The sequence below is a fragment of the Struthio camelus genome, chromosome 13 (assembly GCF_040807025.1).
Source record: "Struthio camelus isolate bStrCam1 chromosome 13, bStrCam1.hap1, whole genome shotgun sequence".
NCBI lineage: Eukaryota > Metazoa > Chordata > Aves > Struthioniformes > Struthionidae > Struthio > Struthio camelus.
The window spans coordinates 3,862,957-3,879,929 of record NC_090954.1 but is presented as its reverse complement, the minus strand read 5'-3'; the positions used below and the strand labels follow the sequence as shown (position 1 = coordinate 3,879,929).

General features: G+C 42.2%; 1 protein-coding gene across 2 annotated transcripts; it reads left to right on the top strand.

The window, feature by feature from the left end:
• Positions 1–4,069: 4,069 nt before the first annotated feature.
• SKP1 (S-phase kinase associated protein 1) lies at positions 4,070–14,241 on the top strand. Of its 2 annotated transcripts, XM_068959774.1 has the most exons (7): positions 4,070–4,333; positions 4,981–5,037; positions 7,033–7,129; positions 9,771–9,844; positions 11,035–11,178; positions 11,867–12,007; positions 12,887–14,241. In XM_068959774.1, exons 3-7 carry the CDS (start codon positions 7,033–7,035, stop codon positions 12,920–12,922), a joined length of 492 nt encoding a protein of 163 aa, XP_068815875.1. In that variant the 5' UTR covers positions 4,070–4,333; positions 4,981–5,037; the 3' UTR covers positions 12,923–14,241. The 2 variants fall into 2 exon arrangements, with proteins under 2 accessions (XP_068815875.1, XP_068815876.1); XM_068959775.1 differs by lacking the exon at positions 4,981–5,037 and having other exon boundaries at positions 4,168–4,333.
• The last annotated feature ends 2,732 nt before the right edge of the window (positions 14,242–16,973 follow it).

The following is a 16,973-nucleotide window of genomic DNA, read 5'->3' as shown; positions in this document are numbered from 1 at the left end:
AAGCACTACATTCTTAAGATGCTACTGTCGTACAGTTTTTGATGAAGTGGAGATACTTCAGGAGTGTTCTAGAGTGGTAGTGGGGGCAAGAATTGTTTCCTTGTTTGGCTGCTTGTTGCAAGGTTGCTTTGAACAGTGGCATGTGTCTTTGAGCCCCAGCGCTATCTTTCTACCATATTATCTCAGACGAATAATTGTGATGTTTTCTGTTTTTACAGTGAACTAGTCCTAATTTTCCTTGCCTTATTGATATGCCTGCTCGCTTTCAAAAACATTCTTCAAAAGGAGTGTTTTTGCTGCAAGTCTCATCTCCCCTGTGTGCAGATGAGGTTCTTGTTTAGCTCCAACCTTCTCCCTTGTTTTCTAGCACCTAGCTCTCTATGCCAGAACTGTGCTCTCTGGACCCTTGAGTTCAGTCTTTGCAGGGCTGCCTTATCCTCAGGATTTCCTAACTGAGGTCCATGAAATTTTCAAGCTTGTTACCGATGGAACAAAATACAGAAGTCTTTCAAGCCTGATTCTCAGGCTTTGCCAATCCTGTGGCACACTTCTAATATTAAAAATACTCTGTCTTTTTACAGTGTGTGATCTCCATAGATTGTGAATCGCCAGCAACAAAAATCAGCTTCTCTGCCTGCAGAAATGGAGACCGTGAGGCACTTGGGCTGGGGGAACAGTCTCTTTTACCTAAGAGGCAAGAGAAATAGCCGGGAATAGAATCCAAGTTCTGGGAGTAAATCCAGTGCTCTGTCCTGGAGGCTGCACTCGGGTCTCTAATGCCATGTTTTTGCCAGTGTGTTGGTGAAAATTCCCTTCCCCCTACAGTTGTGCAGCTATTCAGCTAGCTTCTGCCTGCAGCCCAGTGATGCTGCAAGTATGTAGGTCAGAGCTCTTCTGGATCTGATAAGCGTTAAATCAAGCTTACACTGATCTTGGTTGCTGCAGTCTTTTCAGGTATTTGCATTAGGGTTAAGCTCCCCCCACCCCCCTTCCTCCTCTGGATTCTCTGTGGTAAAAGGCCCTTACTTTTAATTTATCTGTGGCTGATACGGAGTAAGATTATCTATATGGCTCCGAATGGCAAATCTTCGGTTCAGGATTATTTGCACTGGAAAGATTACCTATGTGTGTAACAATTGAAATTGGTACACCCATCTTCTGAAAAATCTCCTTCTTTGCCTTGCAGGTTTAGTGAAGGATGGGTCTTTTTGTGTTACTAATATTGACTTACTCATAGGACTTTGGCTATCAACTCTGCAGCAGCTTCTGTTTCAGGGCAAAGATAATGAGCATCTAGACTAGCTTGGGAGGTTCATTATGAGATATGTAGGGCACAGTGGGGAGGTAGCTGTCAGTGTGATCATAATATATCTATGACAATCTTATGCCAGTTGCAGGGGGTGTGGTGTTTTTGTTGTAACTTTCCCATACTTCTAATTCAACAGCTAAATTCAAAGTCCACTGTGGACTGAATTTTCTCTGTTACATCTTTAGAACAGGTGGATCAAATATAAAGCATGTCATCACCAGTATCACTCTAAATTTATAACTCATTCGCAGATCATAAGTAAGCATGGAATTTAGCTTTCTGCCTGCTCCGAGACTTATTTAGATTCCTCTTCTGTAGAGAGCAACCCCCATTCCCCTCTACGGAATCTGATTCCCAGTCTGAGAGTGAGCTCATAGTTACTGATCACAAGCCAAATTGGAAACCTTGATCTTTGGCAGCAGCAGGAAAAGGGATTTAGGATTATTGCTTTTGCAGATATGTTGCCCGCAGACCACCTTCTGTCATCTGATCCTCTTAGCCAAGCTGTTTTAATGTAAATAAAAAAGAACAAGCAAGGGGGAAATAAAGGCAGTGTTATTTTTAATGCAGTGAATGTAGTTTTCAGGGTTGGTGTACAAGATGGAGTGACTGAGGAGGAAAGAGGAAAATATGGTATAATCAAAAGGTCACAGATCGGAGGCTTCCTTTTTTTAGATAATTAGGTCCTAGTGAATGGTTAACAGATTGTCTAGTTACCAACACCAGGATCTTGAGGAGCCTCTGTTAGTATCAAAAGTCTCCTATATATAAGCATCACCTGATACTTTCAGATGCTCAGCCAGCTGGTAGGAAGTACACTTCAGAGAAGCATAGCATAATTTAGGTCAGAAGAGACCACTGGAGGTCCTCTGGACCAGGCTCCTGCTCAAAGCAGGGTTAACTCTGAATTTAGATCCATCTTGAGAGTTAGATCAGGTTGCTCAGTCATCTTCAAGTGCTCCACAACTAATGAGCTGCTCGGCATCCTGAAGCCTGTCATACAAGATTCTCAAAATAAGCAGTCTTCTCTCTATAAAATTCCAAGGAACTATTAAAAACCTATTTGAATGATATGACACAATGTAGAATTGTCCTCTGAGCCCTAAGAGGTTTTTTTTGGTTGAGAATCCATAATCCTGAGTCTCCCACCTCTCTGGAGAGGCAAGCCCTAACCAGCAGGCTCCGAGGAACACTATCGAGGCTCTCTGTGTAAAGTGAACCTGCTCCTGGTTTTGGATTAAATACTTCTAATAGTTGCATTCTCACTGGTTCTGTCACTCCGGTGAAAGTAGAAGACTAAAGGTTAAGTCCGGTTAAGTCCCTTGTTAATTTATACAAAGCTGCACATCTCAAAGAAAGGAAAGAAGACTGAGTATCTTAGGGGCTGGGCTGCTACCCTGGGCTGTGGATTCAAGTCTGCAAGCAAGCTCTCGAACTGAGCGTTTCTAAATTCCCAGGAAATTCTTTAGTTTATTAGGTTAGAAGGTATTTTCTGGTGAGTAGTACTGTTTTTTGTTTAATAAAGTGTGGCACGTAACCTGGGCCCCTGAGAAAAGGGCAAGCTGTGACTTACGGTGTGTTTGTGCTCGGCAGTGCAACGCAGTGCTGGTGCTACCACTTTGCTTACAGGTAGACTGGAGATGTATATGCTGCAGTGCTGTGAAAGCATACTCATGTTCTAAAAACATCAACAAAGATTTGGAATAAAGCACAGGGTTGCACAGTCAGACCCTGTTTGTGACAATCTCGACCACTTAAAAGCCACTCCGGGGTGGCACAAATACGGTCTGTGGCAGTGCGATGCTGCACCCAGGCTAACCACTCCAGGTACCTTGGAGGGGGTACCTCTGTCTGCTGTCCCTGCTGAGGGAAAAACTTCAGCCTGCTCTTTTCCTCAAAACCTAATACCTGTCACTCTGGCACGTATTCCTCCCTCGCCCTTTTAGAAAATCTTACCTGTGTCGGGGTACACAGCTGAGGTTTGCTGTTGCGCTAACAGAGCACCGCTTTTGCTGTATTTACATAGGCCTGAGCCCTCGTCTCTGCACACCGGCTCCTTGCTCAGCTTCGGTTTCTGCAGGTCCTTCACTGGGCTCCGTGGTTTTCGGTGCAATTTTCAGCTCAAAGCGCCTCGCGCCGCTTCCCTGAGCGGCCACTGAAGATCGCATGTCATGGCTTTTGCAGGGGAAACGCGAAGACGATTAACAGAGAGCTAACCACACGTAATTCTTGACTTCAAGCCACCCTTGCTGTGGTATTTGCGCTGTGTTTGTCAACTTTCTCGTTAGGAAACTCCAGTGGCACGAAAATACCCAAAGATTTGGGGGGGGGGGGGGAGGGAAGGGTTGGGACGACTCTGAGCTGCTCCTTTTAAGCACAAGCAACGCACAGGGCGCCGCGGAGGTGCGCGGCCGCCGCGCCTGCCCCCCGCGGCCCGTTTGGAGCCGCCGCTCGCCGTGAAGCGACGCGAGCGCTCCGGGCACGGCGCGGAGCCGAGGCCGCTTGGCGCACGGAGCCCGGCCTGCTCCCCGCACCTCCCGGTGCCCCTCTGCCCCGGGGCCGGGCCGGGGCGCGGCGGCGCCTCAGGGACGCGGGGGCGGCCCCGCCGGGGGGGAGGGGCGCTGCGGCCGTTGGGCCCGCGCGAGGCCCCCGCGGCCTATTGTGAGGCTCCTGGCGCGGCCGCCCGCCTGCCTGAAAGACCCGCCGGCCCGCGCCCTCTCCTCCTCGCTTCCTTTCCGCTCCGGTTGGGCCCTCCCCACTCCCGAAGGAAGCGGCGCGGGCCCGCTTCTGTTTGCAGCCCCTCTTTGCGCGGTGCGGGAGCAAAAGCGGGGAGGTTTTGTTCAGGCGGCCGGTGCGGGCAGCCCGGCGGTTGCGAGGCAGCGGGAGGCGGGTCCTTCGCCCCCTCCCTCCCGCACCCCTCCCCCGCCGCCACATAAAAGCGCCGCCGCAGTCGGGTCGGGAGCGCCGCCGCCGCCGCCAGGTCTCGCTCAGCGCGGAGCCGGACGCCGCCACCGCCGCCTCACGGTGAGGCCTGCGGGCGCGGGGAGGGGCTCTGCCCGCTGATGGGAGCCGCCTGGGCCCGGCCCGGTGCGGGCCGCCCGGTGGAGAGCGGCCGCGGTGCTCCCAGGGGCCGCTGAGGGCCTGGGCGGCGGCGGCGGCGGCGTGAGCTTTCCCCCCCTCCCCCCGGCCCGGGGCTGCGGGGCCCTCAGGGAAGCGCGGGGGAGCGGCGCCGCCGGGCCTTGCCCCTCCCCGGCCGCGCAGGTGCCCCTGTTCTCCTCCTCCCCCCCCCCCCACACACCTGGGGCTCCTCGGGCGGCCCCGAGCCCCCCTTCGTGGCGCGCGGAGGTGTCTCTGGCGCAGCTGAAACGCGAGCCGAGGGTCTCGGACGTGGCTTTAGGAAATAGCCGCGGCGTTTCACCTAGCGGCACGGAGGGGTTGGGGGGGACCGGGCACGCATCCTGAACAGCTTCGCGAGGCGTGCAGTTGCCCAGTCGCGCTGTTGTAGAGGGCTGGGCTCTGCGTTTCGGGCTTATGCCTGCCGGTTGCCGCTGTAATTGGGGTTTGTCTCTTGACCGGCTCCCGGCGTGTTTTGATGCTGTCAGATACAGCTTTTGGGACTGGTCTGCTTAGTCACCCTATTGTGTTGTTATCTGTGGCCTATCTGTTTCCAGAGTTGTATTGCAGTTCGTTAAAAAGGACTATTTTCTTCCAGTAGACTCTGCTCTGTGGTAAGAAATAATAAAATTTAGATAAAGGCCTTACCTGTTACGGGTTAAAAAAGCAGTAGGCTAGCTTCATTCTACCTGATTCAGGTCCCTAACGAGAGTCTTAATGCGAATATTCTCATGGGGGTGAAATTTCCTGAGATAGCATCACTCTCTTACTGGCTCAGTTGTGCAGCATTATGTAATCCTAGATACCACGAGCCTAAGAAAGCTCGTATATCAAACTAGATTTGTTCTTGAGTGCTCTTAGCCTGTCGCTGCAAGAACAGATGTTAAATCTGAAATGTGCAGTTGTATGTCTTTTTCAGAGCATCCTTCAAGCCAGAAACTCACGACCATGTTTTAATCCTAATTTTATATGTGTGTATATTATATACATAAATATATATGTGTATATATAAAAGGAACAGCCATGACTGTGTCCCTCCAAAACACACATCATCTTAATTAGAAGTAGCACTGTCATATAAGGTTACATTACTGTATAAACATTAACTAGCTAGTGGCTCTGCCAAATGGAAATTAAAGCAGTGAGGACTTCAAGCTGGTGTGAGCTGCTTAATAACGTATGTTGGCTGGCCTCCATTGGCCTTGGTTTGTTGCAGTACTGCCCAGCTCAGCAGTACTGAGGAGCTACAGAAGGCCCTTAAAAAGGGATAACATGAGTTAGCTGAAAGTAGTGCGGCTTCCTTCGGTTTCAGTAGTTCAGGTTACCACTTTAAGGAGCTAGCATGTGTAGATGTTCAGCCGGGCAGAGGGAGAATGTGTGAAAATGATAATTCTTTGTCCCTAGAATTTTTCTTTAAAAATTAGTTGCAGGCTGCACCTATAAATGTATGCTTTAGAGGTGGTTTTTTTTTTAAAGCAAATAGCTTGTGAGAAAACTAAATCATTGTAATGGTCTGCTGCTAAGAAGTGTTTTGAATGGTAAAGGAATGCATTATAACACTCATCCCAGTAGCCTGTCAAGATCTGATTTATAAAACTTTTTGCAACCAGGCAGTTGTGTTTATCTGGGTCCTTCATGTCAGTTGATTGAAGTGCAGTGATCCCCAATTAGACTTCTATGTGTAGCTTCAGGCAGAAGTTGTAACCTAGTAACTATTGTATCAAGTCCCTTAGTTCTGTTTTTGAGTTGTTGAGTATCTGGAAAGATGCATTTTAGGAAAACTTGACTATTGGTTTATTGATGGCATAATCTTTAAAGTCTGCTGCTGTTTGTATAGTAGTTTGTATCACTGTTTGTTCCAAAAAACTTTGTTAAAATACTTACTCGTCTTAATAGTTCTTAATGCTAACAAGGTGCTGATGCAACTTCCTACTTTGAAAGAGTAGTGTAAGGTGCTGAAAGCCTTCCTTATGGTGGTATATTGTGTGTATGTTTGCTTTGTTTTTAATCTCCTCAGAAAGCCAAGCTTTTTTCTGAGGGAGAATTGTTCAATCCTGAGTAACTGGTCAGTTGACCCCGCTTTGAGCGGAGGTGTGGGGAGTCTAGCCCATCTCCAGAGGTTCTTTCCAACATTGAGTATTCTGTGACTTAGTTCCAAGAGCTAGAAATTGAAAACTGCTTTTGGATCTGACTTCAGTTAGTTATGATGAGTACCAATTGTTTGGATGTGAAAACAAGTGGTGTTTTGGAAGTGTTTGTGCCACGTTAATTCAAGAGAAAGATAGCTCTAGTGTTGGACCGCAAAAGTATAAGCGTTATTGATGCTAATCCATTTTATGGCTCTCTCGTGCTTTTAAATTTGAGAGAGGCTTGTTTGAATTAATGTTAGACTTCTTTCTATTAATTTCTTAAACATCAGGTTTAGTGAATTTAGCCCTGTTGATCCAAACAGTGAATAGTCTGAGCATGCGTGAGTGACAGTGGACTGCTTGCTGTAAGTAAGAAGCAGTATAAATATTAAAGGTAACTTACAGCTTTAAGGCAGCTAATCTTTGCATGGTAATGTGTCTGCAGAATATTGTGTGAAAATAACTGTCCTTCTCTTGTAGATGCCTTCAATTAAACTGCAGAGTTCAGATGGAGAAATTTTTGAAGTTGATGTTGAAATTGCAAAACAGTCTGTAACTATAAAGACTATGCTGGAAGGTAAGAGTGTGAAGCCATGAGGATCACTAGCTCACGTTGAGGTAGCAGTGTATTTGGGAGGCCCCTCAGGCCAAAGGAGACAAAGTAGTATTGTGCTGAATTGGATTCTGAGGCTTATGAAATGCTTACTATCTCATGTCAAAACAGCTGGGACAATTGATGTTGTAGCTTAAACTGTGTTTTGAGTGAATATGTTATCTCGTGGAAAGCTTAAAGTTCATTTGCCTTGATGAGTGCAATTATAGGGTGGTTAGCAGTGGGGATTTATGTTTTACTTTGCCTACAGCCTGCTTCAGTTTTTGTGAAAGTTAAGCAAACGGAGCATGTGGTATATGTTAACACTTGTTTAAAATTACAAACCCATTTTATTGTTGAAGTATCATTTTTCAAAATGGAATGGGAGGGGTTATAAACTAACGCAATAAATAAAGAACTAAAGTGAAACCGGTATTGAGAACTTACAGGAGCAGTCAAATTATCTGGGGTAAATACTTAGTGCTGATCCCTCACTGACATAAATTTGAGACAAAAGAACTTGTGGGGGAGGGGAAATCAGCCAGATGGCTGGGATGCAGAATAAACTGTGTCTAATCTGTCTAGTGCAAATCCTCATTGTTTACTGTTTTTTCAGTTTTTGTGTGTGTTCGTGCATTAATTTACACACACAAAAAAAATCTTCCTGTGGATGTATGTGAGTGTAAATCTTTTTGAGGCTGGTTGGGAGACCTGATGCATTAGAATGATAATAAAAGTAAGGTTAAAGTACTCCATCCATCTGATATTTTCTTTCTGTACCAGCACTTAAGACCTTGATTAATAGGATGCTATTGAACATAAGCAGTAGAATATAGGTAACATGAACAGGAAGCATAGCAATCAGTGGGAATACAGTACAGGGTATAGCTCCTTTTAGTTTTCTCTTGGAGATGATGTGGCACTGGCAGTGTTTGTGGCACAGAGCTGTCCATGAAAGGGAGGTTGCACATGGTAAAATGTTGTAAGCTAGGCACCAAAAGAGCAGTGTGACCTGTGTCTCAACTGTCCTTTCCCTGATCTGAGAAAGAACCAATGTACTAGTGCAGATCATATGTACTTTGTGGTACAGCTGGTTATGCATCATCTGTTAACAAATAAACAATATTTTTTTATGTTAGATGCAATAGCCGAAAGGGGCAGAGTTGAAAGGTGGGTTTATGTCAAGCATTATGACATCACCAATAAAGTATCCATTTTCTGATAAAAGATGAAATTGCTCTTTTGGAGGGAGTGGGGAATTGTCAAGCATATAGTTGACTAAACTTGAGGCGTTGCTTGAATTATTTCCCCACGCCAACAGTTGTGGACAGACCACGGGGTATCTTCTTACACTGGTATCAGCCACTTCACTCAAAGTATGCATTTGAGGTTTCCAGTAATCGGTGATGTATGCAGTACCCTTTAATGTCAGTATTTTAGTCTCTGAGTCTTTGAAATTAGTTATTCCAAGCAAAAAGTAATGCTAATTAATATTGCCCTAGTGATAATATAGTGTACTTCTGTATTTAGGCAGGTCAATGCCCTTTTAATTGTTAGGCACAAATGTGATTGGTCATGATCATGTGACAGTTATTCTTAAGAATTAAGTTCCCTGGTGATGTAAGACTGGCTCATCTATGCACATAATGAGTGAAGATCTGTTGTGTAGTTGCTCAATTTCATAACTGATACAGGATGCTAATCCTGGACAGTTAGGATGCTATCCAATGACTAACGTTTCTGTTTTAAAAAAAAAAAAAGATTAATTTCTACTCAAAAATAGCTAATGTGCTATTTATTTTTTGTTTTGAATCTAAATCTTAGTTTTTAAATTTGTTTTTCTCTGTTCAAATTTTGACTTGGACTTCTCAATCGTGTCAAGTGGGCAAACTGACAAAGCTTATCCAATTGTCTTGAGCATACTGACAGGCTTTTAAAGCAGATGTTATCAGAACTGTGCTTTCTAAGTGCTTTTTTCATTGAAGGATTTGTTTTGCTGCCTTAGCATGCAAACTTATGTGCCTGGTAAGACTCAATACAGGTGCTTTAGAGGCCAGATAATTGGCATCTTTATGGCTGCAGTACTTGCTGCTTCTGTAGAGGACAAAACATTATACTTACCACAGTGGCTCCAAGTTCTTATTTAATAAATTGAATGAGAGCTCTCAACTGGAACACTTGGTTTTAACTTGTGGCTTGAAATCCTGAAAGTAGTAAAAATATGTGAATACTTGCCTTCTATTTTTTCAACATATTCCATTCCCACAACACAAAACTAGTAAGTTCTACTTTAACAAGTAACTGACTGTTTAACAGATTGTTGGTACTCAAAGTATCAACATTTTATTTAATGTTGCTGTTAAAAACAGCATTTTATTTAATCGGGTAGCTTTATTAGCTACTTAGTCTAAACTTGGCTGCATTACACATACTAGGCTACAGCATGACACTACACTCATGTAGGCTTTCTTAAGGATTTTGACCTCACCAGTTAGAGATCCTTTGCTACTAATCCATTCAGTCGCAATATAGTCGCTCGCTGTAGTGAAGCATTAGTGAAGCAGCCCAGCTTGGAGAACGTAAATGGCCTAGCCTGTCAGTTGCTTAGTCGTCTTCCTGTTTTCAGATTTGGGAATGGATGATGAAGGCGATGATGACCCGGTCCCTCTTCCAAATGTTAATGCCGCTATTTTAAAAAAGGTAAGATGCTGAAAGTGGTAGCTTTGGCAGTAATGAAATGTGGAATTAATGTTAAAGTTAGATATTATGCACTATTGTATTGAAAAGTGTTTTTCCTGTGTTGGCTACAAGCTCAACCAGTTTGAGGTGCACAGGCATCTAGAGTATCTGAGAATCAAAGCAAAGCTGGCTGATTATGGCAGAAGACCTTTGGGGTGGCCTTCCGGAGCAGCAGCTGGAGGCCAGGCAGGCTTTCTAATGTATTGAAGTGGTACTGGACATTTCTATTAAGGCGTAGGAGTATTTCTTGGTATTAAAGCACTGATTTTGATTAAGAGGCAGGCAGTGGTGAAAGTCACTGACATGAAGTATACTGTGCAGGTGCCATGCCTGTGCTGCAGTTATAGTGCTTGAGAGATGGCATGTGCTTGGTTGCTAAATTAATAATAGACCATGATTGTTGCTTGGTCAAATGAGAAAAGCAAAACAAGTATATTGCTCTTCTGAGATGCTTGTTGCTCTATAGTAGAAAGCTTTGAGCCAAGGTAAATGCTGAAGTGGATGGCGGTAAGTACAGGGCTAGGAATTCTTTCTTAGTAAAGATGCACATAACTCAACTTCTGAAGTCATGGCTTGAGTTGGCAGAATGGAACAGGATTTTACTTGGAGCTAATCCCTTCTCCTTGTAATTATCAGGAGGGATGAGGCAGTGTAAAAATAAATAATTTAAGTAACTTGGAAACAGACAGAATTTTGTCAGGTGACCTTTGTGCTGGGGTGAACATGTCCCGTTATTGACTAGTACCACTCTATCCTCTTCCCATATGTAGTGTTCTGCTTAACGAGAATTACTTGTTTCTTGTTCTGCAAACAGTTTAAACCCTTCAAAATAAGGTTTAGGCTTTGCTTGTACAGTCCTATGTTTGCTAGCGCAGGACCTTTAACACCTGCAGCTACCTTTAAGGTCCTAAGTATTTAATTAAATAGCTGCTGTCTCAAATGAGATTCTTCAAGGCTGTTGCGCCCCAGTGTTGGGGCTTGACTCAGTCCTAAGACCAAAAATATATAGACAATGGAGCATGCTAGTACATCACTTCTGTAATATTAATCTAGAGAAAAAGGTGCTGTTCTAAAACTGCAGTTATGTTTGGGTGCTAATGGTAGAATCTCTTGGATGAAACCTTAATGTTAAATATCAAAATCACAATTAGGTGATTCAGTGGTGCACCCATCACAAAGATGATCCGCCTCCTCCTGAGGATGATGAGAACAAAGAAAAAAGAACAGATGACATCCCAGTATGGGATCAAGAATTTCTGAAAGTAGACCAAGGAACGCTTTTTGAACTTATCCTGGTAAGTGTGTTCAAGAAGCATGAAGACTATATCTGCCCTCTACTTCTGCACTGTAGGGGTTAATGCCCTTTTATTCTATTTTTTTTTTAACAGTTTCTTCTTTAGAGGATGTAGGGGGGCAAGTAATTTTGACAACTTCTGTTTGACAGGTCAGAGTGAAATTGTTGAAGGTGTTGAAGCCTATTGACGTAATGCTCAGCGTTAAGTCAACGCTTGCTAACCTACCAGTTCTCATACTTTTCTGAACCTGGGACCCTACAGCTGTTGTCTTTTCTTCCTCTCCTCCTCTTGTGCTCAGCTAAGACTTGAGAGCTACTTCTTTTACTGAGTCCTTTAATGGAGATCTGAATATAAATTTAAAAACCTAGCTTTGATTTTAAAACGTGTGCCTTCTGTAGTACTGTGACCCCATGTTACTTAACTAATTAGCAGCACTTGAGATCTCAGCTGTTTGCAGGATTCTGAAAGCCCTTTCTGAAAGGGGGTCTTTCATGATACAAATAACTCTCATTTCTGTCTGGCAAGAAGCTCTAGGTACATTTATTTCAAAGTTCTAGTAAGAAGTTTATCGAAGTGGAGATAGTCTGTTCAGTTTGCAGCATTCTGCAGTTTCAGTGTAAGCATAACTTCTGGTAACATATGCAACACTGATATGATGGCTTTACATTTGGAAACTCCTTTTTAACAGGCTGCGAATTACTTGGACATCAAAGGTTTGCTTGATGTGACATGCAAGACAGTTGCAAACATGATCAAGGGGAAGACTCCAGAAGAAATTCGCAAGACATTCAATATTAAGAATGACTTCACTGAAGAAGAAGAAGCACAGGTACTTGATCGTATGTTTTAATTAAAATTTAGCTGGTTTGCCTAGTGAAGATATACTTCCAGCCTTCAGTAGTGAAACATGTATCATGCTTTCCGTATAGAACAAGGGTCTTAATTTTCATGCTGAATTAATGTGTGGTGCTTCACAATAACTTAATGTGTGATGCAACCAATGTGCTAATAATAATATAAGTAGACTAATGTTTTAACTCTTGTAACTCAATTCTTACTAGTGGAAGATCTTTGTGTCGACTGTTCTTGCAGCCCATTGCCTGAGGAAAGTCAAAACAGGCATACTGATTTCTTAGCTCAGGTGTGTGCCTTACAAGAAGGAATGTAGGATTGTTCATGGCAGCCTTAGGCTGCTGTTTTTGGAGCCCTAGTAACAATGCTAAGGATACTCTTGCATGTGGCTACAAAGATGAGGTGCTCAGATTCTCTTTTTTTAAGTCACGAACTGATCGATCCCAGAACATGAACAACAAAACAAATTCGAAACGATGAAGCTGGGAAAGGTCAGAACAAGATGCCTCCTTTGAAAAGGCAGTGGATTGCGTGCTTTAGTTTGTCTCATTGAAATGTCATGAAATGAACAATTTCATTTTTAAGCTGGTCAATTTGCTTTACTCAGGGTAACAATTAAGTTGTAATCAAATCTAGCCATGAGACACAGATTTTTTGATTGATAAACAGGTCAGTTTGGAAGTCTGCTTTGATGGCTGGTTTTTAATTATAAACCCTGAATGAAAAATAGAACCTGCTTCTAAGTTAGTGCCTTCTTGCAATAAGTAATCCCGAATGCTTATGGGAATTTACAGCTAACTTTTTTTTTTTGAAGTTTACTGCAGCTTATTAACAGTTGAAATGTAATACATTTCAGGTACGTAAAGAGAACCAGTGGTGTGAAGAGAAGTGAAGTATTGTGCCTGACACTCGAACACTGTAAGGATTGTTCCAAATACTAGTTGCACTGCTCTGTTCATAATTGTTAATATTAGACAAATGCAGCAGCAAATGAAGTTGTGTTAGCAGGATCTTGTTCCCTTTGCATGTGTAGTGTTTTTCTGAGTACAAATTTAAATCCTCTGAGTTTTTACTAGTGTAATTGGATGTCTTTTTACTTTACTCTGCAATGAATAAAACTGAATTAAGTGTGGATTCTGTATGGAAAGTAGCACTTAAGGTTGTCATTTTCATTACACTTTTTAACTGTTCAAGTCTAGTTACAATGTTAAGCATTGAGACCCTACCATTGTAAATAGAACCACCTGCAATTTTTTTCCTCAAACAGAACAAAACATTTTTATTCACAGGGTATTGATGGTTTAAAAGATAAAAAAGGCAAAGCAAAACTAGAAAGTGTCTCGGGGAACTAGTCAAAATAGAAAAATTGCTGACTTTCTTCCAAAAACATTATGTAAGAAAAATAGTATTACTTAAAGCTATATAACTCTCAAGATAGTTCTTATTCTGCCTTTACAAAAAAAAAAAAAAAAGAGGGGGGCAGGGAGGGGGGGAAGAAGTCTTTGACCACTTTCTTGTCCTAGTAGTCTTGCCTGATAGACTAGCAAAAAATAGGATCTAGAACTGAGCAAGCTCCTGACAGTTCAATTGGAATACTTCAACCATGTCTTGAAGACCTGCCTCTAGCTTGTAGCTGATGAAAAGTGCATTGCTTTATGTGCAGGACAGGCTTGTTCTTTACAATCTGTAATGTTAATAGTGGAATCCAGGCTTGACCAAAAATATGACTGACATTACCAAAGTTAATATTATTGACCTGTGCATGCCATTAGTGGCTGTTTTTAGGCAATTTTAAACAAACCTTGTGATGTAGCTCTTTAAAACATGGTTTCATGTGTTCACAGGAAATGATTTGCCTCTGTATGTGATACTTTAGCTTGTAGAGACTTAATTATTGCATACAAAGCTAATGCAGTATCAAGCTTGACTTCTTTGGACAAAGCCACTTGCAACTAGTTAAATAGTAACTGGTTTTCTGATTATTTTATTTCTTTTTTTGGTTTTTGTTTTTGGTTTTGGTTTTTTTTTTACAGTTCCCTTATAGGGAGTAGGGGGTGGTTGTGTGGTAGATCTCTTGAGGTGTGCTCTTAGCTTGTATTGCATTCCGTTCTCTGTATAAACCTTAGAGTAGAATGAACCTTAATAAACATACTTATCTCACTTTAAATATCAGTGTTTCACTTTGGAATTAATAAAGGGTTTTTAAACTTTTGTTTGCAAATGGTTCTAGTTATTTGAAACTAGTCAGCCTTACTGTCATTTGTTACTGATTGTACATATAATAGGACTGAGGCAGCAGTTAAAAGTCTTTACATCCATCCATTTTATTTCAATTATTAAATAACTGTCACGCAAGCCACTGCTTGGCCACAGTGGGCAACTTCTCCAACTAAGTCTGCAGCTAAGTAACAAGCGATCCAGATGGACGTATCTTTTTGCTGGCTTTCCAGCTTTTAGGCAATTGGCTTGTTTTGATTGTAGCCATTAGTGAAAGCATTCATAACTCTTCTAAAGCAGCACTCAGCCATGCGTTGGATGCAGCTGCCTGTCATACCTGCTTATTCATGAGGCTGCTGGGCTTGCGTTTGTGCTGCTGATGGTATTGTCGATGGACCTAAAGTACTCCAGTGTTACAGATGTGGATATATGATGAAGTCTCTTATGTGAAAAATACTACAACTCACTTTAGAAATACCACTAGAGAAAAACTTTTGACTGCTCTCTTTCTGTAGTTATATGGGTTGTAGTTAATATTCAACGTACCCTGAATTCTTTCTTGTGGGTAGGTGAGAAATGCGTTCATCCATCTGCATGTAAAGTTAATGTTAGAAAGAGCACAGCATATCCTAAAAACACAGAAGAATATGTTGTAATTGTGCTCAATGATAGAAGCCTGCGTATAATTCCTTTGTGCTAATCATTGAATGAGTATCTCTGTTTCTGTTAGCATCTGCTGCCTCACATAAGTGCTATGCTGTAGGAGGACAAAGACACATGTGAATGCTTCTCTCATTACCTTGCTTCTAATTTGCTTGCTGTATGCAAATCAAACACATGTATGGCTTTGCAACTCTTAAGACTTGTTGATTATTAGAACAGCTCGACTAAAAAATGGCTGGTTGTAATAGCCCGCCTTAATGGCGGAGCTGGTGGTTCTGCTTAAGTGCCAGAATCATGCCAACTGCCTGATGATGTTAGTACTTCAAGCTAAACTGATGTTAACTGTGGTAGTATAGCATAGTTTTATGGAAAAGAAATGGCTGCTCTTTGCGCTTAGTAAACCAAAGAAAGGATTTGAACGGTCAAAGGATTACGTAGCTGTGACAAATTTTAATATTCTTAAGTTGTCCTGGTAATTATGACTGCATGCAACATATTTTCTCTAATCAAAATTCCCCAGCAGACTGTCTGAGACAGTACCAGATTCAGATCCTGTAGCTGCATGAAATGTATGTGGGTTTGAAAAGAAGAAGAAAAATCTTCTATCTCTGAAGATCCTGGATAAGCTGGGCCTTCAATTAGTTCCTCCATTCTAGCAGTATTGGTGCTAGGCTGTAGGAGAACAAACCCCTTCACAAAGGTGCAATGGGGATAGCTTGGAGGTACAGTGCAGCGGCTGCATGTGTTATCCTCCTCTTCTAGCTAAACTTGGTAGTGGTTTGCTTCTGCAGTAGATGCTAGCTGTGTACTTGGAAATTCCTGAAGAGGGCTTCCGTGTTGTTAAGTTTTATGTTGCTGTTTAACTTGTGTGGTGCTGCCTTAACTTTTTTCAACCCATGGCATGATTAAGGATAGCTCTTCTTGGCAAAACAGATTAAATTGGGGGATGGAGGGGCAGGCTGTCAGGAGTGGTGACTGTACATGGAAGTGATTTTCCTTAGTCTTGGTTTACTCTTTCAGTCTTGCCTATTGGAGGCTATATGCAATTATTCTAAAAATTATTTATACATATAAAACTGAAAAAAATGCAGGAATCTTCTGCAATTCTATGAAATAATTATTTGACAGTATTATAGGATTATAACTTCCAGTGGTCTATTTTTAATAGCCAGTCTGGCAATTACTTTATTTATAAAGCTATAAACATATTTTGAATATAAAAGCCAAAAAATACAAACTCAATGAAGTAAAAAAATTACAACAAATGATGGATAGTCACTGGACAAATGAAAGTACAGCTGCAAAACATTTATCCCTGCTACATACATACAGTGGCTTTACTTGGTTTAATGAAGTGGTATTTCCATGACTTCTACATTCAAACTGGTTTCAGGAATTCAAATGTGTAACTCTAAAGAGTTGAAAATGCTGTAAAAGAACTAAAAAAAAAAAAAAATCTCGTTGCAATAAAAACTTAAGGGCAGAGTTTTCCTTCTATTTAAAAAAAAAAAGTATTAACACAAAACAGTAACACTTCATATAGCATTTCTAAAGACACTTTTTGGTATTAATAAGAGTAACTTTCTCTGTTTTGGCATTGGTTATTAACCAAAGGCATGTAACAAAGTTGGTCTTGCTCATTATCTTGTCTTGGAAATGGGTCTTTCTTGCATGTTTTGGAGGAAAAAAAAGATTAAATTTTCTTAGCATGTCCAGTTTATACTGGTGAATCTATAATATGCCAGGTGGGCTTCTGAGTTTATACTGCGGTAGCTGAAAGCACAGGATGAAATCTGGCTATAAACCTGTACGTATAAAGCAGAGCGTAAGGTCAGAACAGTGCCATGTCAGTATGAGCCCCATTTCGGAGCAGCATCCGTCAGCGGATGGGTGCAGCTGCCCCAACTCTGTGGAAGTGCAAAGGCACAAAGAAAGGCTCCTGGAGATTGGGGGGGAAGTAGATTTTTACCAGTGAAGTCTTGCAACAATTGGATGGACTAAAGATGATGTGAGAAGGCTGTAATACAGATGGGCCTTTTCCAGGTCCGCGTGCCCTGAGCCGC

What these genes read in the sequence shown, in the direction of transcription:
- SKP1 (XM_068959774.1), top strand. Translation starts at nt 7,033, where the DNA reads ATGCCTTCAATTAAACTGCAGAGTTCAGATGGAGAAATTTTTGAAGTT. An exon ending in CGCTTTTTGAACTTATCCTG is followed by an intron (nt 11,179 to 11,866) that starts GTAAGTGTGTTC and finishes CCTTTTTAACAG; the next exon opens with GCTGCGAATTACTTGGACAT. An exon ending in CTGAAGAAGAAGAAGCACAG is followed by an intron (nt 12,008 to 12,886) that starts GTACTTGATCGT and finishes AATACATTTCAG; the next exon opens with GTACGTAAAGAGAACCAGTG.